Here is a 20864-nt window from a genome sequence, read left to right as displayed (position 1 = left end):
ATCAGCAAACAAGAAAATCCTGCAGTTGGGGCTGTGGGTTGGTCATAAGTCCAGACTTGGCGCCAATACGCTTCCCTAAGTAAGGCCATTTTACTGTAACCTCTATCGGCTATGCTCTTCTTGGAGGTCAACAAAGAATCTTTGGTACTGCAGAAGATTGGCAGTGAGCCTTGTGAGGGGAAATCCTTCATTAGTTTGTAGACCTTGTTTAATAGTAACTGGTGTTTGTCGATGTCATCTATGGAGGGCTAGGACGCCTCACCATTCTGGCTGGAAAAGATTTGCAGAATCTTTGCCCACTCTTTGTGATGAGAATTGGCCAATCTGCAAGTTCTTGAATAGGCTGAGGTCAGGAATGACAGATCCTGGGCTAACCTGACAAGATGGGGATACATTAAAAAAATAAAAAAATTAAAAAAAATGTGACTGCGGGGAAGAACAGACTGTTCAGCATATGGTTCAGTGCCATCTGTGTTCAGCCACCTGCAGAGAAGATGACATTCAGCAGACAACAGAAAATGCACTGGAAGTGGCCAAATTTTAGTCAAATATTGTATAAACTGTGTTGATCCATCAATAATTTTTTTACTGTTTTTTATATATGTTTTCTGACATGAGAATAATAATAATTTATGAGTTTGCACTGAGAAGGGAAGGAGTTTGTCTTCTGGGTAGGTTTAAAATGTATGAGGCAATGAGGGATTTGGGAGTTGGGGACGTGATGGAATGGCAGTAGAAGCGAAAACAGGTGGCACTCAGTGGCAGTAGTGAAAATTGGTCGAAAAGTGGAATGACAGTTACATGTTACATAATTGAGGGAGGGAGATGGGTGTGTGTGTGTGTGTGTGTGTGTGTGTGTTATTGAGAGAGATAGATATATACATACTCGTATATATCAAAAAATGTGGAAGGAGAGAATGGTTTGTTATGTATTGGCCTAAGAAACCACTTATGAGCAGTTGGTGTCACTATTGCCATGGATAGATTGCTGTGGACATCTCTGTGTTTATGCGTATACTTAAACTAGAGGAAGAGTAGTACCTCTGAAGTTACAATGCCTGACAAAAACAAGGGAAGAACCCAGAAAACATGGTCAGATGCTGGGTGTGTACACTATCAGTGGGTATGTAAATGATTAAAGCTGCAATTCCATGTGGCAGGTAGAATGGCCACCAGAGTGTATTATTGTTGTTCATGTTTAGTATTGTTATCAATACGTATACGGTTGTGTACAGTGTAAGATGTTGAGTAATCACTGTGAAGAACAAGAAGATGTCACATGCTCATCCATGATACTGTTATCAGCACCTGACAGCATTTTAAGGGAACCTCATTGTGAATTTTCATTTGGCCGACTAGTCAAATCATGCAATATCCAGATTTGTGAGACACTGAGCTGTGACAGTGACCCAGTGTCATTATCAAAGTCCAGTCTACCATGTTTCCCCAGCACAAGGAATTACCACTGTATTGTACACCACACACATCTGTGTCTCCAATATGAAAACAAGTAATGGCCTCCCTCCAACATTCTGTGTCAGCCCACACAACTGGTCACAACACTTAAAACTGTATTTGGAGTGGTACCATGACCAGGAAGCATCGTCTGCTGATGAATGGTGTCACATTGCGTTCATCAATGAGTCATTTTTCTGTATTATACTGGATGGCCATCATCAGTGAGTATGACAGCAACCTGAGGATAGGTGCAGTATATGACTGCATACTTTGTGGTATTATGAAAACCTTGGACTGAACAGTCTCATGAGTTGTGCAATGTTTGCTGATATTTTTAATTTAAAGTTTACCATAGTACTACCTTAACCAAATAGTAAATCCAAAATTCTAAGTTCATGAAGTGTTAATGATATTAAAATTAGATTGTACATCTCTTTCAGCTAAGGCTGTAACAAAAGAGAATGTAGCTAAGGTTACCACTTGTGCAACTAAATCATCCAAATTCAGCTGTCCAAGAAGAGGGACATCAGGATAGGCCACTTTAGTAGTCTCTTTTGGAGCATCTGCTTTGAGGAATTTCTTGGGAGCATACTGATCCAAAAGCTCTTGCACTGCTGTGTACTTGTCTGTGTAGTCACCTGCCTCTGTCAGTGGTGCATCATAATCTGAAACCAAATAATAAAGGCTAAAATATTTCTGTAGTTGTTGCTAAAGAGGCAGAATGAGGAGAAGTCCATAGGAACCTCCACATTTATTTAGATAGTAGTTTTTGATCTCCAAAACATTTTTGGCATGCAAAGACTTTAGAATGAAATCCTGAAAGTTTATAGCATCACCTGTAGGAAAAATATTCATTCCACTACTGAGTCATATGAATACTCAGGCTGAACATCTGCCTACTATGTGGAGGTCTGTCTTTTGCCTTGCTCACTGGCATCACCCAACATGACAAAACATCTGAAACCAAATAATAAAGGCTAAAATATTTCTGTAGTTGTTGCTAAAGAGGCAGAATGAGGAGAAGTCCATAGGAACCTCCACATTTATTCAGATAGTAGTTTTTGATCTCCAAAACATTTTTGGCATGCAAAGACTTTAGAATGAAATCCTGAAAGTTTATAGCATCACCTGTAGGAAAAATATTCATTCCACTACTGAGTCATATGAATACTCAGGCTGAACATCTGCCTACTATGTGGAGGTCTGTCTTTTGCCTTGCTCACTGGCATCACCCAACATGACAAACTGTGTTAACCTAAAGACGAGAAACTTCCTGGCAGATTAAAACTGTGTGCCCGACAAAGACTCGAACTCGGGACCTTTGCCTTTCGCGGGCAAGTGCTCTACCATCTGAGCTATGGAAGCACGACTCATGCCCAGTCCTCACAGCTTTACTTCTGCCAGTATCTCGTCTCCTACCTTCAAAACTTCACAGAAGCTCTCCTGCGAACCTTGCAGAACTAGCTCTCCTGAAAGAAAGGATACTGTGGAGACATGGCTTAGCCACAGCCTGGGGGATGTTTCCAGAATGAGATTTTCACTCTGCAGCAGAGTGTGCGCTGATATGAAACTTTCTGGCAGATTGAAACTGTGTGCCCGACTGAGACTCGAACTCGGGACCTTTGCCTTTCGCGGGCAAGTGCTCTACATCTGAGCTACCGAAGCATGACTCATGCCTGGTCCTCACAGCTTTACTTCTGCCAGTATCTGCCAGGAAGTTTCATATCAGTGCACACTCCGCTGCAGAGTGAAAATCTCATTCTGTATGTAAAGACGAGAATGTTGGTTTACATTGCATACTCATATTTTCACTCCCTGTTGTCTTACACTATTATTTTCTGGGCCAGTGCACCAAAATTAAATAAATTATTTATTCAGCAGCAGTGAGCAGTAAGAATACTGTGTAAATTATGTAACCATAATTCTTCCAGAAGCCTTTTTAAGGGTCTTGGAACTCTTAGAGTTATTTTACTTTTTAATTGTTTTTGTTGCTGATAAGCAAGATCAATTTCAAATAAACTGTGGTATATACAGTCACAATAAAAGACACAAAAATAATTTTCATTCAGACTTTGATTCCTCTTCCAGAGTTCAGGAGTTCAGAGTGGAGTTATGTATGCTGATGGTAAGATATTCAATAAGCTCTTGTCTAACATAAAGCAAGAAACTGAATCCCTGCCAGTTCAAAGGCAAATTAAAAGTATCTCTCATTAACCACTCTTTCTACAACTTATGTGAATATCTAGAATCAGGAATTTAAGATTTCTGTTAGATACATGGCAAGTAATAGTTTTTGTTATAAAGCTGTGTAACAATTTACTAGATGAGGACTCTGCATGTATAGATGTAATACCATTGTAATCAAATAAATATTAAATTGTTAATAATAGATACACAGCTAATAAACAATAAAAGTAAGGTGGCAGCAGATTTTTTTTCCAAATAACAGCTATCTTACTAATTTACTACATTAAATTTGTATGATATAAACATGAGTAGCACTAAGCATAATGGGGGTAGTTTCCTGTTACTACAGTATATGGCATAAGTCTCTTATGATGTCTTTGTCTCATGTTAATGTATATCTTGACTTGTTCCACATTCCTGATGATTCTCCTTCTTGGTGGTATTCCTGAAACCATAAGTGAGGAACAAGGAATTGGACATCCATATCACATCACAAAATGTGGAAGTCAGAGGCTCACACACTCTGTAGAATAGGATAAGTGGCAATCTGTGACAGATTAATCATATACAGTTGATGTACCTGAGACATATTGAGTCTCATTTTTATCTGTGGTAATGAAGTAGTTTAATGCAATGAATTAAAACTTTTGCCAGCACCAGAAATCAAACCCAGGTCTCTTGCTTACTAACCAGGTGCACTAGTCATCACACCAAACTGACAAGCGGCAATGACAACTGCGTGATTATCTTTATATGTCTCTATCTCCAATAAATATAGCAACCCATGCCTCAACCCCTTGCTATTCCCCATCTAAACTTGCATCAGTGTTGCCAAGGCTCTCCAATGTTGGAAGAGCACCTTAACAGTGAGCAAAATGGGGTTAATCCTACCTAAATCCCAGGTATAGGTGATACTTTAATCATACATAGTTTATGTTCCTGAGACATATTGAGTATCACTCCTTTATCTATGATAAAGTGCCAGTGTGATGTAATGACTAGCACATCTGCCTTAGTGAGCAGAAAACCTGGGTTCAATTTCCAGCACTGGTACAAATTTTAATTCACTGCTTGAGCCTACATCATTGTCATAATCTGTGGGAGTCTTATGAAACAGTACAATGTTCCGTTGATCACCCAGTGACTTTGTCAGTTATGATTGTAGTTGGAATGTTCACCTGGGCTCCCATGGGACCTGTGATAGAAATCAGCGGCACCATGACAGCTGTGGACTACGTGAATGTTATTGTGGATCACCTGCATCCCTTCATGCTCAATGTCTTCTTCAAAGGTGATCACATCTTCTAGCAAGATAACTGTCCATGTCATAAGGCCAGAATTTTGCTACAGTAGTTTGAGGACCATTTCAGTGAACTTATGTTGTGTTTTCATCACCAAATTAGCCTGATCTAAATCTGATGGAACACATCTGGGATGCCATCTGGGACCACCTGCACACCCTCAACTACCAGCCTGCAGCTTACCTGACCTGTGCATAGATACCTATTGCCACATACAATCAGAAACTTACCAAGGACTTGCTAAATGCATGCCATCTAGGAAGACTGCCATGATGTCTTCCAATGATGAACCAACATGGTACTGAACAGGTGGTAATGAATGTGTGTGCTTATCAGTGTATATCAAATGATTTAAGTGGTTTGGTTTCCATCCATGAATCATGCCAAGCATGCAGTTCCAGAGGCTACAGTTGAATAAATCTGTACTTCATTCCAGCAGATTTGTGGTGGAATAAATAAACTCTGTTAGTCAAAATGCCTGACTTTTTAAACAGATTTCTATCAGACGGTCATTAGTGTACACCAAATATTATTTCTACAGCACAGTTTTGAGAAATGAAGACTTTCTTTCTGAAAGATGAGTTACCCCAGACCATTATTCCATATCACATTACTAAATGAAAATATGAATCATATATCAACTTACTGATCTGTCTCTTCCAGAGATTTGCAATGATTCTAAATGCAAATGTTGCTGAGATAAGTTGTTTTAGGAGTTCAAAACCAGCTTTTCCCAGTTTAAACATTTATTGATATGATTTTGAAGTTTCTGCACTGTTTTTTTTATTTCTTTACCATGTGTTACACATATCACTGGTGTAGTACCTCCAAATGTGCTGAACTGAATATGTTGTGTCTTTCTACTATTGAGAAGGGACCATTCACAGAAAACCAGTCAATGATACTTCTGAGAACACTGTTTACCATTTCTACTTTTTCTGCATGTATGCTTGGAGTGATTAAAATAAGCAAAAAGAACTAATTCTTCTTGTTGTATATTAAATGGAAGATTATTTATATACATGAGGAACTATAATGATCATAAGTTTGAGCCTTGTGTAACTACTTACATGATTTCTCCCCAGTCACAATATTGTCCCCTGATTACATTGGTTGAATAACTAAGTACAAATTTCTGCATTGTTTTGGTTGGAATGACATTATACATTGACTGGGTATACCATCAATCCTGTGAAACCTTGGTTTATCTTTCCATTAAGTTAAATGCCTTAGACAGGCATGGAAAAGACAACTGGCACTATTTTATTTTACACTTGTAAAATTTGGTGAGTTAGTGTGCAAACAGCATTCTCAGTAGAACAACAGTTTTGAAACCCAAACTGTGATTTACTGAGAATATTATTGTTGTTCAGGTGAGATACTATTCTAAAATACATCACCTTCTAAAAAATTTTAGAAAATGACATCAGCACTGAAACCAGTTGATTATTATTGACATATCTCCTATCATCTTTTTTATAGAGGAGTTTAACAAAGACTTTATTGCAATCTTTCTAGATGCCTTACATACTTTAAATAAGACTGGTTAATTGGCTGATTTTTATTTGGTCCCATCTGATTGCATTATGTACAAAGAGTGTACCTGTAACAAGGGACAGGTCAACTTAACTTAGTATCTTCAAATATTTAGCCTACCTATTACAAAACATAACAACATACTACAAGTTATTTATGTACACCATACTGCAATATTTTTGAGTGATTAAAGTGCATACATACAAATAATATTAACATACAAATAATATTAACTTCCTCATTCTTTACACATATACCATACTCCTCTGCACTATAAAATTCTTTCTCAATTATGTAACACTTTAGAAGTTTTTGGTATGTCCCTTCAGATGCAAAGTCCTGTAGACACTTAAGAAGATGCTTCACCAGTTGTACACATAAGACTGAGGATCTTTTTCAGCAGCTCTCAGTCAGTGTGATATATTTCTCAACTGGCCTTTATTTCTTGTGTCATATGAATTTACAACAGACACTCTATCAATATGAAACTTCCTGGCAGATTAAAACTGTGTGCCCAACCGAGACTCGAACTCGGGACCTTTGCCTTTCGCGGGCAAGTGGTCTACCAACTGAGCTCACCCCCAGTACTCACAGCTTTACTTCTGCCAGTAGCTCGTCTCCTACCCTCCAAACTTTACAGAAGCTCTCCTGCAGAGTGGAAATCTCATTCTGGAAACACCCCCCAGGCTGTGGCTAAGCCATGTCTCCGCAATATCCTTTCTTTCAGCTGCAGAGTGAAAATCTCATTCTGGAAACACCCCCCAGGCTGTGGCTAAGCCATATCTCCGAAATATCCTTTCTTTCAGGAGTGCTAGTTCTGCAAGGTTTGCAGGAGAGCTTCTGTAAAGTTTGGAAGGTAGGAGACGAGGTACTGGCAGAAGTAAAGCTGTGAGTACCGGGCGTGAGTCGTGCTTCGGTAGCTCAGTTGGTAGAGCACTTGCCCGCGAAAGGCAAAGGTCCCGAGTTCGAGTCTCGGTCGGGCACACAGTTTTAATCTGCCAGGAAGTTTCATATCAGTGCACACTCCGCTGCAGAGTGAAAATCTCATTCTGGAAACTATCAATATGTTCTCTCCATTGGAGCTTATTGTAAACTGTAATTCTCTAAAATTTTATACAGGTAACTTCTTTCAGTATTGTTTCACCTATGAATATATTTATGTGCTCTTCCTCCTCTATATTTATGAACATCATGAACATTGTCTTTTTTAGATTTATAATTAACTCTTTCTGTATGAGCCACTGGTCTGTACTGTTTGTTGATATAAAGCATTTCCAGATTTTCTTCTCCATTGACTATTCCATATCATCAGCATACACTGTTTTATGAGCCTTTTCATTGAGTTCAATATTACTTATAAATAAGATGAACAGAAGTGGGCCAAGTACAGATCCTTGAGATATACTGTACTTAATATCACTGATTTCAGATATGCATCCAGCTTTCAATTCCTGACATATGATTTTATCCATTGCACGTGTGTTCACATAATGCCATAGCTTTAAAGTTTTTCTGTTAATGACGTATGGATAACTGTCAGAAGTATTAGACAGATGCAGAAACATAGCAGATACAGAATTTCTTTTGTCTAATGCCTCTATAACAGATTATGTAAAGCTTGAGAGAGTGGTTTCTATAGATCTCCCATTTTGGAAACCGTATTGGCTGGAGTCAGAATACTATGTTTCCCTATAAATGCGGCCATTCTGCTATGTATAAGCATCTCCAACATTTTTGGGAACTCAAGATTAATAATGCCCAGCTGTAGTTATTTGGGTCACCTTTGTTACCTTTGTTACATATTGGTACTACTGTGCGTATTTGTAATTTTCATGGAAATACTCCTCTGAATGAGCAGCTTGCTATACCCAAAAGAGATTCAACTATTTCATCACTCACATGCTTTATTAGATAATTTGAGATTTCATTGTTTCCTGTAGACTTCTTGGATTTTAATTTCTGAATTATTTTTATGAATTCTGGTTTCATTACTGATTGCAGAGACATTGATTGGGATGGTTGCTAAAGTGTCTAGGACACATTTACACAACATGATTTCTTTTCCTCTTTAAATTTTGTACAAAATTTATAAAACTGTTGTTGAGTGTTCTAGCAATTTTTTGTTCCATCTGTAACTATACTGTTCTAAGGCCTCATTAAACTAATAAAATTTCTGTTGTTTACACTCTTTTGACCACATCTTTCAGTGTTGCTTATAACCCATGCTGTTTTACCTTTATGATTTGAATTTTCAATGGCTCTGTTCATTAAACTGACTTTTACTTCTTTAATTTTTTTTCCTGTACTTCTTCTAATACTGTTTCGTGGTTCTTCGTTCCTTGTTTGAGTTTTCATCATACTTCTCATTTGTGCTTTGTGCTTGGAATGTTTCAGTTCAGTCTTCTTTCTTCAGAGGTATTTTCAAAATGCTCATGTTTTGCAGGCTGATTTGTCTTATTTTGCTTTGCTGCTGTTTTTGAGCTCCTATTTGTGTGCATACAAAACTTTAATTTATGATGACCAGAAAGTGCTGTTTGCAGAACTTTTGCTTGACATTAATTATTTACAGTATTATTGGTATTGTTATATATGATGGTCTGAATCTGATCAGTCACTCTTGTAGGTACATTTATTATTATTTTCATATTACTCTGTAATAATGTTCCTTATTTCTGTTTGATTCTTTACCTATATGTATGTTGTACCTCTAAATACTGTAACATAATTTTAAATGTTTTTTCAGAAATGTTGCAATATTCACTCATGACACTAGTAATTTCAAAATCCTTTTCAAAGCACTCTGTAATATTTATACAATTACAGTATCCAGTGTCTTGTGTACTACTAATTTTCTTCTTGAATATAGTAACATCTCCAACTTTATGTTTTGATCTATGGAAATAATGAAACAGATAGTAGTGACCTATTTTTAGAGTGCAAAGTTTTCCTTCATTTAGTCCAAGCACACTAAGGTATAACACATCTGGCTGTGTTTCACTCAGGAGCACTGCTAGTTTTTTGTTCCTAAGTACTGAATATTTTGGTGCACAATTATAATGTTATTTTCCATTCAATGATGCCTGAGTTGTTGAAAATCTGTAGTAGTTGGAGACTCATGTCTTATCACATTCTATTCATTATTACCTATGTTCCTCTCCCTTTCTCTTATATTGGCTGTGGAATAAAAATTCTTTTGCTAAGTAGTGGGGAGCTGTTCATGCTCTCTGTGAAGGCCATGTTAGTTTTGTTTTTATCTGTGCAACTTCTGAAGTTGGTTTCTCATATTTTGATGTATTTCATATTCTTTTGGTGGTGTTGTGTATGATTTTTCAATTACAATGTGATGGTTTCATTAATGCATTTAATGCTGCATCTTCTGTTGTTGGATCAGCATGACCTTCTTCATTTTTGGAGTATGATGATCCAGTTCGCACATCTTCCTTTTTCTTTCTCTTGTCACTATCATTTTTTCTGTGTTATCTTTCATTACTGTCATCTGCATTTTGGTTGATATCACACACTTTAATTTTCTGAATAGTTTATTTCTTCCTATTTTGTATACATCAAATTCTTGTCATATGAAATATGTCTTCTTAGGAATATGTTTACATCAACTACTTTGACATGATTGTATTTTTCACCTGCTTTTACAAAGTATTTGTTCAGCTGATTTATGTCATCATTTACCTGTACCCTCTCCTGCTGCTAAGGAACTGCACACAGTATCATCCTTGTGTGAACTATGTTTCTGATTACTTCATTTACAGCATTACTGAAAGTACAGTCTTCTCCCAGTTACAACTGCCATTTGCTCCAGCAAACACTATTAATGCATTTCTTTTCCCAGGTGTTTGATTTTGTTATGAATATTTCTGGTAACTTCATAAAATAGTGCACCTGGCTTAACAAAGGATATTACAAGAGTGGTGTCTTCACACACAGTTTCCATCATTTTTGTCAGTTAACATGAGAATCTTACATTATGGTGCAGCTGCATTACAGTAATTCCTGGTGTCATTCCTTGCTAATTCCATTTGTGCTTGTATTATACAAGATGGAGAAAAATTATGTAATGAAATTTTAGCCCTGGATAGCTGATGCCAGTAGGAACCAAACTTACTAATGTTGTGTAGGCTGACAATGCACCATTTTTAAACTCTGGAAACTTAGCACCACACACTCTGATTGGCCGTGGGATTGCCCTGTTGCCATTTGTTGGTTGACAGGCAGTGCTGTCATTGTTGGTTCATGCACACAAATGTCCCTCACCCTGTCAATGCCCCAACATAATATGCAGATGTGTTGAATAGGTCTTGCTGTTTGTCTCCACCTCACATCAGAGGCATTCACATTTAAGCTTCACTTCAGAGCACACACACATCACCTGTGATTTAGTCATACAGTAAGGATGGCGGCACAGTATTCATTTGAAGAACAACGAGATATGGTTTTTGTTTACGGATAAGCTGACAGTAATGCGCATGTAGCTCAACGCTTGTATGAGGAACGGTACCCAGTAAGACACCACTCACACCCATAAATGTTTACAGTAGTTCACTGGTGACTTGGCAAAAAAGGCTCATTAGCAGGATATCATGGTGATGTTGGAAGATATCCAACATGATGCGATGGGATGCTGCATTTGCAGAAACTGTTCTCAAGCTCTTCGGAGAAGCATCTATGACAAGTATTCAAGCAGCCGGACGTGACATGGAGGTCACTCATCAGTTAGTCTGGGAGGTTTTGAGGGATGATGACCAGCATCTATTTAGTTTCCACCCTGTCCAAGACCTAAAGCCTGTGGTGGACTATGAACACAGGCTAGGGTTCTGCCGGTGGTTTCCATGATGTGTTGCACAAGATCCTGGCTTCCCCACTATTCTGTTGTTTACCAATGAGTGCACCTTCCATCAGGATGGCCTTTACAACACTCAGAACGTTCATTACTGGGCAAGGGGAAATCCTTACATCACGTACATCCGAGGACACAAGGAACAATTTTCGCTCAGCGATTGGGCAGGTGTTGTGGGTGACCATCTGATTGGGTCAGTCCATCTACCTCTTCAACTTACCGGGGCAAATTACCTCCACTTTTTGCAAGAAACTCTACTCGGCCTCCTGGAAGATGTTGCCCTGGACATATGGCTATACATGTGGATGCAGCCTGCACATAACAGTTGTGCTGTGCATAGGTATTTAAATGAACTCTTCGACAGCCAGATAATTGGTAGAGGTGCTTGTAGGACATGGCACCTGAGATTACCTCACCTCACACCCCAGACTTTTTCCTGTGGGGATTCTTCAAGGTTATAGTCCCTCCACCTGGATGCATACCACCTAGGAATGAAGAGGAATTAATTGATCACACTCAACATGCCACCAGGCACATCAAGGCAATGCCAGGAATCTTTGAAAGAGTTTGGCAAAACACCGTTCAACATTACCAAGCTTGTATCACATCAGAGAGTCACCAGTTTGAGCACCTGCCTTAAGCAAACAATCTTCTAGCTACAAAAAAGGCCCTTTTCAGGGCCGACACAATTTGTAAAAGACTTTCTGTATTCAAACTAACTGCTGTTGACAAGTTTGTTCCTGGTAAGTCTTATTATGAAATGTCAAATTTGTTTCACTTTTTTAGACTTGCATGAGAATTTTGACACTGTTCCTCGCAAGTGACTTCTAATTAAATTGTGTGCCTATGGAGTATCATCTCAATTGTGTGACTGAATTTGTTATTTCCTGTCAGAAAGATCACTTTTCATAGTAACTGAAGGAAAGTATAAATGAAGGTAATATCTGGCGTTTCCCAAGGAAGTGTTATAGGTCCTCTGTTGTTCCTGATCTTCATAAACTATTTAGAAGACAATCTGAGCAGTCCTGTCAGACTGTTTGCAGATGATGCTGTCATTTAAAGTCATGTAATGTGTTCAGATGATCAAAACAAATAGCAAAATGATTTACACAAGATACCTGTATGGTGCAAAAAGTGGCAACTCCCTCTAAATCATGGAAAATGTGAAGCCATCCACATGAGTACTAAAAATAATTCACTAAATTTCAGTTACATAATAAATCATACAAATCTAAAGGTTGTAAACTCAACTGAATACCAGCAGATTACAAGTATGAGTAACTTAAATTGGAACGATCACATAGATAATATGGGAAGGCAAACCAAAGACTGCCAGACCACTTAGAAGCTGTAACAGCTTTACTATGGAGACTGCTTACACTATGCTTCTCTGGCCTCTTCTAGAGTACTGCTGTAGTGTGTATGCCCATCAGATGGGATTGACGGAGGACATCAAAAAAGTTCAAAGAAGGGCAGCTCATTTTTTACTATCACAAAAGGTGTGAGAGAGTGCCATTGATATGATACACAAACTGGGGTAGCAGTCATTAAAGCAAATGCATTTTTTACTGTGGCAGGACCTTCTCATGAAATTTCTATCACCAACTTTCTCCTTGGAGTGTGCAAAGATTTTGTTGGTGCCCTCCTACATAGGGAGAAATGATCACCATAATAAAGTAATAGAAATCAGAGTTCACACAGAAATATGTAAGTGTTCATTTTTCCCGCAAGCTGTTTGAGAGTGGAAAAGTAGAGAGTAAGCTTAAAGGTGGTTCCTCTGGCAGGAACTTAATTGTGAATTGCAGAATAATCATATAGATGTAGATGCAGATGTTGATGTTTGTGCTTTGTGCTCTTGCAAATTTGGCCTACTTTTTTGGATATAGGACAAATCAATGCAATGTTTGTTGCACTCGTATAATTTAACTGCTCTTTTAGAGCCTTCAAACTGTCATTATTATGTGCAATTAAAGCATCTACTCACAAAATTTCATCTTTTGACCAGGAAATGTTGTCCTCAGTAACTGCTTGCACAATTCTAATGTCTATTTGTTTAGTTGCAAGTCCAAGACTTTTGATTAATGCATGTGGTGCATGTAGGCAATTATAGTCTGAAACTGGCACTGACTGCTTACTACAGCAAGTATCCTGGTGATAATTATTTTATTTTTTGTGATGTACTTCACAGAAAGTTTGATTAGAATAGATGTATCCTCAATACCAGTACTTTTCTCTCTTCATTTCTATCACATTTATGTACTTCAGGATATTTCAGATTTGTAATGTGCACTTTTTGTTTGTTTGATTATTTGCAATATGCCCCATTACAATGTTTTGTAATAAACAGGATTTGAACCAGCTTCCTCTGGGTCAAGCACCACTTCACAAGCATGCTTTGGCAACCTTGGCCACAGAGGTGGGTTAATAAGCACTTATTTGATAGTTTTCACTAGTGCACAAACTCATTTAAATTTAGGATGCAACCATCTATTATATGGGCACAAATCTTTAGTACTCATGTGCATTTCTATAATAATTGTATTAGATAGATCCTCACTTAATGCATAGACAGTTGACAGTGAACTCTATAAAGCTACGTAAATGCTTTGTTTGAAGTATTAGATGGCAACAGAAACTGGGTAGTATAGGAGGAGAAGCAGTGGATTATTCCAAAGCAGTTATTTTTCCTAGCATATATTTATAGTGTAATATAGAAGTAAATACCACAAATATCAGTTTCAGTAGATTAGTGCTAGTCATAATTTGGTATTACATGAATGTGTGGTGTCTGTTCTTTCAGACACCATGTAGTATCCGCAACTGTGATACATATTATGTAAATAAAAGGGAGAAGAGGGAGAAAGGAAAGGAATTATTGATGTCAGCTGCATTGTGAATTTATTTGGAATCAGCAGTAACAACTGAAAATGTGTGCTGGGTCATGACTTGAACCCAGGATCTCCTGCTTACTAGACAGTTGTGTTAACCTCTCTACCATCTGGACACAGTGTATATTGCAGTTGTGCAGACTATCTCAGCATGCCTCCTGCATGATCCACACTCCCACTAAATGCCACCTATCTCCAGTCCCCGGCCATGTCCTTCATGCTTGCTGCTTTGCCATTTCCACAGTAGGCCAAAGGTAATTGCACATCTGCACTGAAGGTTGAGGATTTGCTGCCCATGAAGGTGAATAAAATATATGAATGTGTGATGTCTCTTCATTCAGATGTGTCCAACTGAATGTCAAGGCAGTGAATGTGGAAGACATGTACATTGACTGCAGATAGATGGCACTCAGCGAGAGGGTGAGTCAACTGGGAGGCATGCTGAGATAGTCCATGCAGTTGTGATAAACACTGTGTCTGGATGGTGAACTGGTTAACACAACTGCCTAGTAAGCAGGAGAGCCTGGGTTCGATTCCTGGTCTGGCACACATTTTCACTCATCACCGCTGATTCCGCATAAAGTTCTGGATAGCTGATGTCATTAATTCCATCTCTTCTCCCCTTCAATTTATATAATTCAATGTTAGTATACACTTAGATGGCAAAAGTTATGGGATATTTCCTAATATCATATCAGACCTCATTTTTCCTGGGTTAGTGCCCCAACTGAACATGGCATGGACTCAAGTCATTGGAAGTTCCCTGCAGAAATATTGAGTCATGCTGCATCTATAGCTGTCCATAATTTTGAAAGTGTTGCTGGTGCAGGATTTTGTGTACAAACTGATCTCTCGATCATACCTCACAAATGTTCAATGGGATTCATGTCAGGCAATCTGGATGGCCAGACCATTTGCTCAAATTGTCCAGAATCTTCTTCAAACCAATTGCAAACAATTGTTGCCTCATGACATGGCACACTGTTATCCATAAAAATTTCGTTGTTGTTTGGGAACATGAAGTCCATGAATGGTTGCAAATAGTCTCCAAGTAACTGAACATAACCATTTCCAGTCAATTATCATTTCAGTTCGACCAGAGGACCCAATTCCCATATATATGTAGCCAACACTATTATGGAGCCACCATCAGCTTGCACAGTGCCTTGTTGCCAACTTGGGCCCATGGCTTCTTGTGGCCTACACCACACTCAAACCCTACCATCAGCTCTTACCAACTGAAATTAGGATTCATCTGACCAGACCACAGTTTTCCAGTCATTTAAGGTGCAACTGCTATGGCCAATATTGTCACAACCTACAGAGAGGTGTTGCAGGTGACGTCATGTTGTTAACGAAGGCACTTGCATTGGTCGTCTGCTGCCGTAGCTCATTAACATCAAATTTCGCCACACTGTCATAATGGATACATTTTTAGTATGTCCCACATTGATTTTTGCTGTTATTTCACATAGTGTTGCTTGTCTGTTAGCACAGACAACTCTACACAAACACTGTTCCTCTCAGTGGTTAAGTGAAGGTTGTCAGTCACTGCGTTGTTTGTGGTTAGAGGTAATGCCTAAAATATTGTGTTCTTGGCATTCTCTTGACACTGTGCCTCTTGGAGTATGGAATTCCCTAATGATTTTCGAAATGGAATGTCCCATGCATCTAACTCTAACTACCATTCTGCATTCAAACTCTGTTAATTCCTATTGTGCTGCCATAATCACATCAGAAACCTTTTCACATGAAACACCTGAGTACTAATGACAGCTTTGCCAATGCAGTGTCCTTTTATACCTTGTGTATGCAATGCTACCACCATCTATATTTATGTGCATATTACTATCTCATGACTTTTGTCACCTCAGTGTATTTTACACAAGTGGCCAGCTGTGGTTTATTCTGTCTGTTAATGTATAACTTGACTCATTATGCATCACTGAAGTTTTTCCTTCATGATGAGAATTGCAGAACGTTATTTGTGATTGAATGAATGCTCATTCTACACCCTTTACCACTTGAAATATATGCTTCCAACCATTGGTTAGTTATCTTAAAGTACTCAGATAACAATTCCAAACCAATCACATAATTTGACATGACGAGTCTGGAACACACTGTATATGGGAACAAGTAGTTCTTGGAATTTCAGGAAGCTCATAATATTTTCAGTGTCACAATGACTTTCAGCAACTATACATAAAACACACTGAAGTCATCACAAGACTTCCACACATTTTATTAAATGAATTTTTATTTGCCAGACTCTGGCACTCCTTGTATAAATAACTAGGTAACAATGATTTTTATTTTTTACTGAGCAGCGTTCATGGTCATGGAAAACTTTTTGAGAGAACACTTTTTAATCTTTGACTTTCAGTCACTGAAATTGCAATTTTGAGCATGGGATCATGTTTAACTGGAAAATTTTATTCCTATGCATAAATAAAATAAATAAATAAATAACTGGCATACATAAATGTTTCTTACCACAGACTGAAACATTTCTAGCAGTGGAATGCAACGAAACTTTTGCATCTTTTTTACAAATCAACAAATAACTACACTGCTGTGCATGCATTCACATGATAACACCAACTGTAAGAGTTGGCACAGACAGAGCATACATATGAGCTTGATGCATTCATAACAATTTTTCCCAGTATCTAGACAATATGATTACAATGTCAGAATATGTCAAGCATACGATGTTCATGCCTCCATTTTGAATTCTATTGAAGTTCTTGCTAAATGTTTTATCTTTCTATATTTTGTAGTGTGGTGTTGAGCAACTGTGGCTAGGAATGATCTTTGTGTGCTTCATTAAACATTTTGAGTGTATCTTAAAACGAATTCTGTGAAGAGGAATCTTATGACAAGTAGTGTAGCCCCTTTGATACCATTCTTGAAAATATGGCACGATTGTTATTTTTCATCCTTCTGGAATTTCATCCACTCTCTTTACATTCTAGAAATAAGGGATGAATGTTAGGTCTTTAATGTCTCATCTGTGATGAACTAATTAGAGATGGGGAACATATGAGTTAGGAAAATGATGGATAACAAATTTGGGTGTCCAGATGTGGATTTGAACTACCATTCTCCTGAGTGTGTCCAGTGTCTCAATATATTTTCTTGATTAATAGATGAATGTATCCTGAAATTCATACTTGCCCTCTTGTATAGCTTTGGCCCAGATCTAATTCTCATGTGTGCTTTCATTTTTGTTCAGCTTTCTTGTGCCATTATGTTTTGAATTGTGGAGCTAGATTTACAGTGACTGTATATCAAAACTCAAACAGATTATAGGGTGTGAAAGAAGGTCATGAGTCATGCTTAGATAGCTCAGTTTGTAGAGCACTTGCACCCAGTAGGCAAAGGTCACAGGTTTGAGTCCTGGCACAGCACACAGTTTTAATCTGCCAGGAAGTCTAAGACTGCTGAGTTCTTCACAGATGAGAAGACTACTGTTTCCATCTGTAGTGATATTATTGTGCTTGGTCAGGATACTCCAAGTATAGCTGTTAACAAGTATTTACTTCTATAGATTGTGGAATACATTTTTGAAGAACTTAACCTTGTGGAACTCTTTGTAGTACTTTTACCTCTTAAAAATGCTTTTCTTGAGTAGTTCTTCATCTTTCCTCAAACTTTACTTTGCTTAGCCAAATCTATTCCTTGCTGGCAGTTCTTCTTTATTTCTTTCCTCCTTGTCCACACCTCAATGCCGTCGGCAGAACAGATATATTTGTTCACATTCCATTTCTTGATGAAGGTATTGAGCTAAATGTATATCCTTATTCATCTCCAGTCATCCTCCTTTCCTGGCATCCACTGTCTAACTTCATCATTCTGAACACATTATAGGCAACAGTGCAGGAGGAAGCTCTATGGCTATCACACTGAAATTTATCACTGCAGCAGCCACTAGATATCTTCCTGTTTTTCTCTCTTTACCTATTCTCATGTTCTATGTATTGCTGTTTACTTCTAAATTTCCTCAACAATATAAGTCCATGCATATATATTACAAAACAACAGTTATTGAGTATATATGACTATCATTATGGCGCAGTGTTAAATGTTTTCATCAGTTATCTACTCAATAACATGGCAAAGCAGCTCAAATTACATTACATCAAGACACTGGAATCTTATCTTTCACAACTGTTTACAAACCACAGTCACATGAACAAACATAGTTCAAAACAAATCACCTGCTTTATAATGAAAGCATAACAATATCAAGTGTGGTTATTCATGCTGCTGTTACTTTGTGTAATAAAACGTTTAAGTCTAAAAAAGAAAGACTTAAAACATACCATAGCTTGTAACTTGTGGTTTATAGGTTGGGAATGATGATGCAGCATTTGCTCCACTCATGAATCCAAAGCTTGTCCCTCCATGGAACATGTAGAGGTTGAAGGAGGCAGGATATGTTATGATTCTTTCCAATATGTTTCGGAAACCTTTAAATAAAAATTATTTAAATTTATTTATAGTATCACATGTCCATAAAAATACTAGTTCATTATATAGAGCATCTGAAAAAAAGGTGTGGAAATTTCAATTCTGCTGAGAATCAAGGAATGATTTCCAGTATTGGTTGTGCTTCCCAAACAAGGACTCATCACAGATATAACAAATAACTATAAACAGAATTTTTTCCAGGTATCCAGGCCAGTCCAGGCTTGCAGCACATATCTAAGACTATGGCTCAAAGATTCCAATGAGAATAAGCAGGTCAGTTGTCAAAATATGCTCCCTTGAAACAAGACTGACCTCAATTACATAAAGTAACCCTGATAAATGTGAAAGAAAAGTAAATTCAGTTATAACAAAAATCTGCATAAACCTTTAATGTGCTTGGAAAGCTAGGCTGTCACATTTGCCAAAATTCAGCCATTTGCAATGAAAGCATCTCAGTCATATACTCATATCTGTGCTTCATTCCCTAGTTAAAGTCATGACAATTTCCTCGTATCCAAAGCACTTCTTCCTGATCTTTTTAGCATTCTTCTACTCTATTATTCTGTTGCAGAGTCAGTGTTTTACATCATGCTCCTATATAACATGAATCAATTAATGAGGGTGTCAAGCAAATAGTTCAGAAGCTGATGAATGATTGGAATTCTCTGTCATTAATAAGAATATTAAACATGTCCATTGTACATAACTTATTTCAGACAGACTGGATACTTGCAAAACTAGTTTTAACATCAGATAGAAAATACACACCCTCAAAGAAGTGACAATAATATCAATAGGTATATTAAGGGCATGGAATCATCAGATTAAAGAGAATGAAGTTATAGTTAACCTCTACACTGAAAATAAATATGAATCATGAGCTTCCAGGACCAATGACAACTCATAAAGAATATAAATGCAGACAGGAGAAATTGAAAATTTAGTTGGAAATCTGGGATGTAATTAGCATATTGGTTATTAGAAATGCTTTGGATATTGATCTGTTCATTGGTTTCTATTTTAAGAGCAATATACTTTGTAAACTACGGTTTTTCATGAACTAAATAATTTTATACTTAATTAACAAAAAACATTTTCATTTTATATAATTATTTACAATAATGCTTTCACATTTTTTTATATTTATGCTAAAATTATGTAATGTGAATTTAAATACTTTCATTGGCAGCTAAGCAAATGCACTGTGCAGTTGCAGAGAGTTGTATTTCTCTGAAAGTTGATTTATCATTGTTTATTCTAAAGAATACAGAAGACAAAACGAGGGGAACTAACTTGATAATCCAAATTAAACTTTGTAGCTAATTTCTTCAAACTCATGAAGCCTGTGCCAATAGCAATATACTTAAGAAGACAACAAAGACAACTTAGAACCAGCAAGGTACCATATTTCATGATTTATCAATGAGGGCATAATTACTTTCACTTTTATGGAAAATGACAAATCTGTAAAGTTGATAACTTTTTGGAAACATAACCCCTACTTTAAAGATCATTTCAGATGTGGGTGTATCATCCTGGAATGTGAAACTGTACTAAGAAATTACTAATCACTGATGTGTATGTTGTGACTCGCCAATCTTTCAAAGTGCCACCGCACAGTTACGCACGTCCTCTACATGCGGCGCTGTCTGGCAGCCATGCAGCAGCAGCGCCACCTAAGCGGCCAGCCAGCCAGCGGCCACTAGAGTCGGACTCAGTTATGATTTGACTGTTAAATTGTGCACATGTCTTACTCTGTTTACTTGATCTGTGACTTTCATGTATTGCATCTTCCTTGAAATATATTTGTTCAACTTGAAGTTATAACAATTGGCAATGAGGTAGTGATTTTTCTTTTCCATCATTGACCCACATGTTTCCATGGCTACTTTAGAGCAACTATTGCAAGGTCGCAAAGAACAGCAAATGCTTCTCACCGATGCAGTTCGTGACTTCGTCGCAGCATCAAATGTGGGGTGTCTCTCATTGTCTCTACCTCCTTTTCCTCCTTACGACGAGATGGCGGAAGACTGGTCTGATTACGAAAAACGTCTTCGACAGCACTTCTTGGCATGTCATGTCACGGACAAACAAATGTGTAAGTCTCTGTTCCTTTCATGGATTTCACCTCAAATGTATCGGTTGTTGCGGCAATTGGCTCTTTGA

The 20864-nt window shown here is 37.7% G+C and overlaps 1 protein-coding gene across 1 annotated transcript in view; it reads right to left on the bottom strand.

The window, feature by feature from the left end:
* LOC124620103 (beta-galactosidase-1-like protein 2) overlaps positions 1-20864 on the bottom strand; it is a 144106-nt gene that overhangs the window by 23783 nt on the left and 99459 nt on the right. The window contains exons 7-8 of the mRNA XM_047146772.1: positions 18551-18697; positions 1936-2123 (exon numbers count right to left, since the gene is read on the bottom strand). Of these exons, the coding sequence (XP_047002728.1) occupies positions 1936-2123; positions 18551-18697 (335 nt within the window). The remainder of the gene's footprint in view (positions 1-1935; positions 2124-18550; positions 18698-20864) is intronic.

Source organism: Schistocerca americana, chromosome 6 (assembly GCF_021461395.2).
Source record: "Schistocerca americana isolate TAMUIC-IGC-003095 chromosome 6, iqSchAmer2.1, whole genome shotgun sequence".
NCBI classification, from domain to species: Eukaryota; Metazoa; Arthropoda; class Insecta; order Orthoptera; family Acrididae; genus Schistocerca; species Schistocerca americana.
The sequence above is the reverse complement of the archived record's forward strand: the minus strand, read 5'-3'. Positions and strand labels throughout refer to the sequence as shown.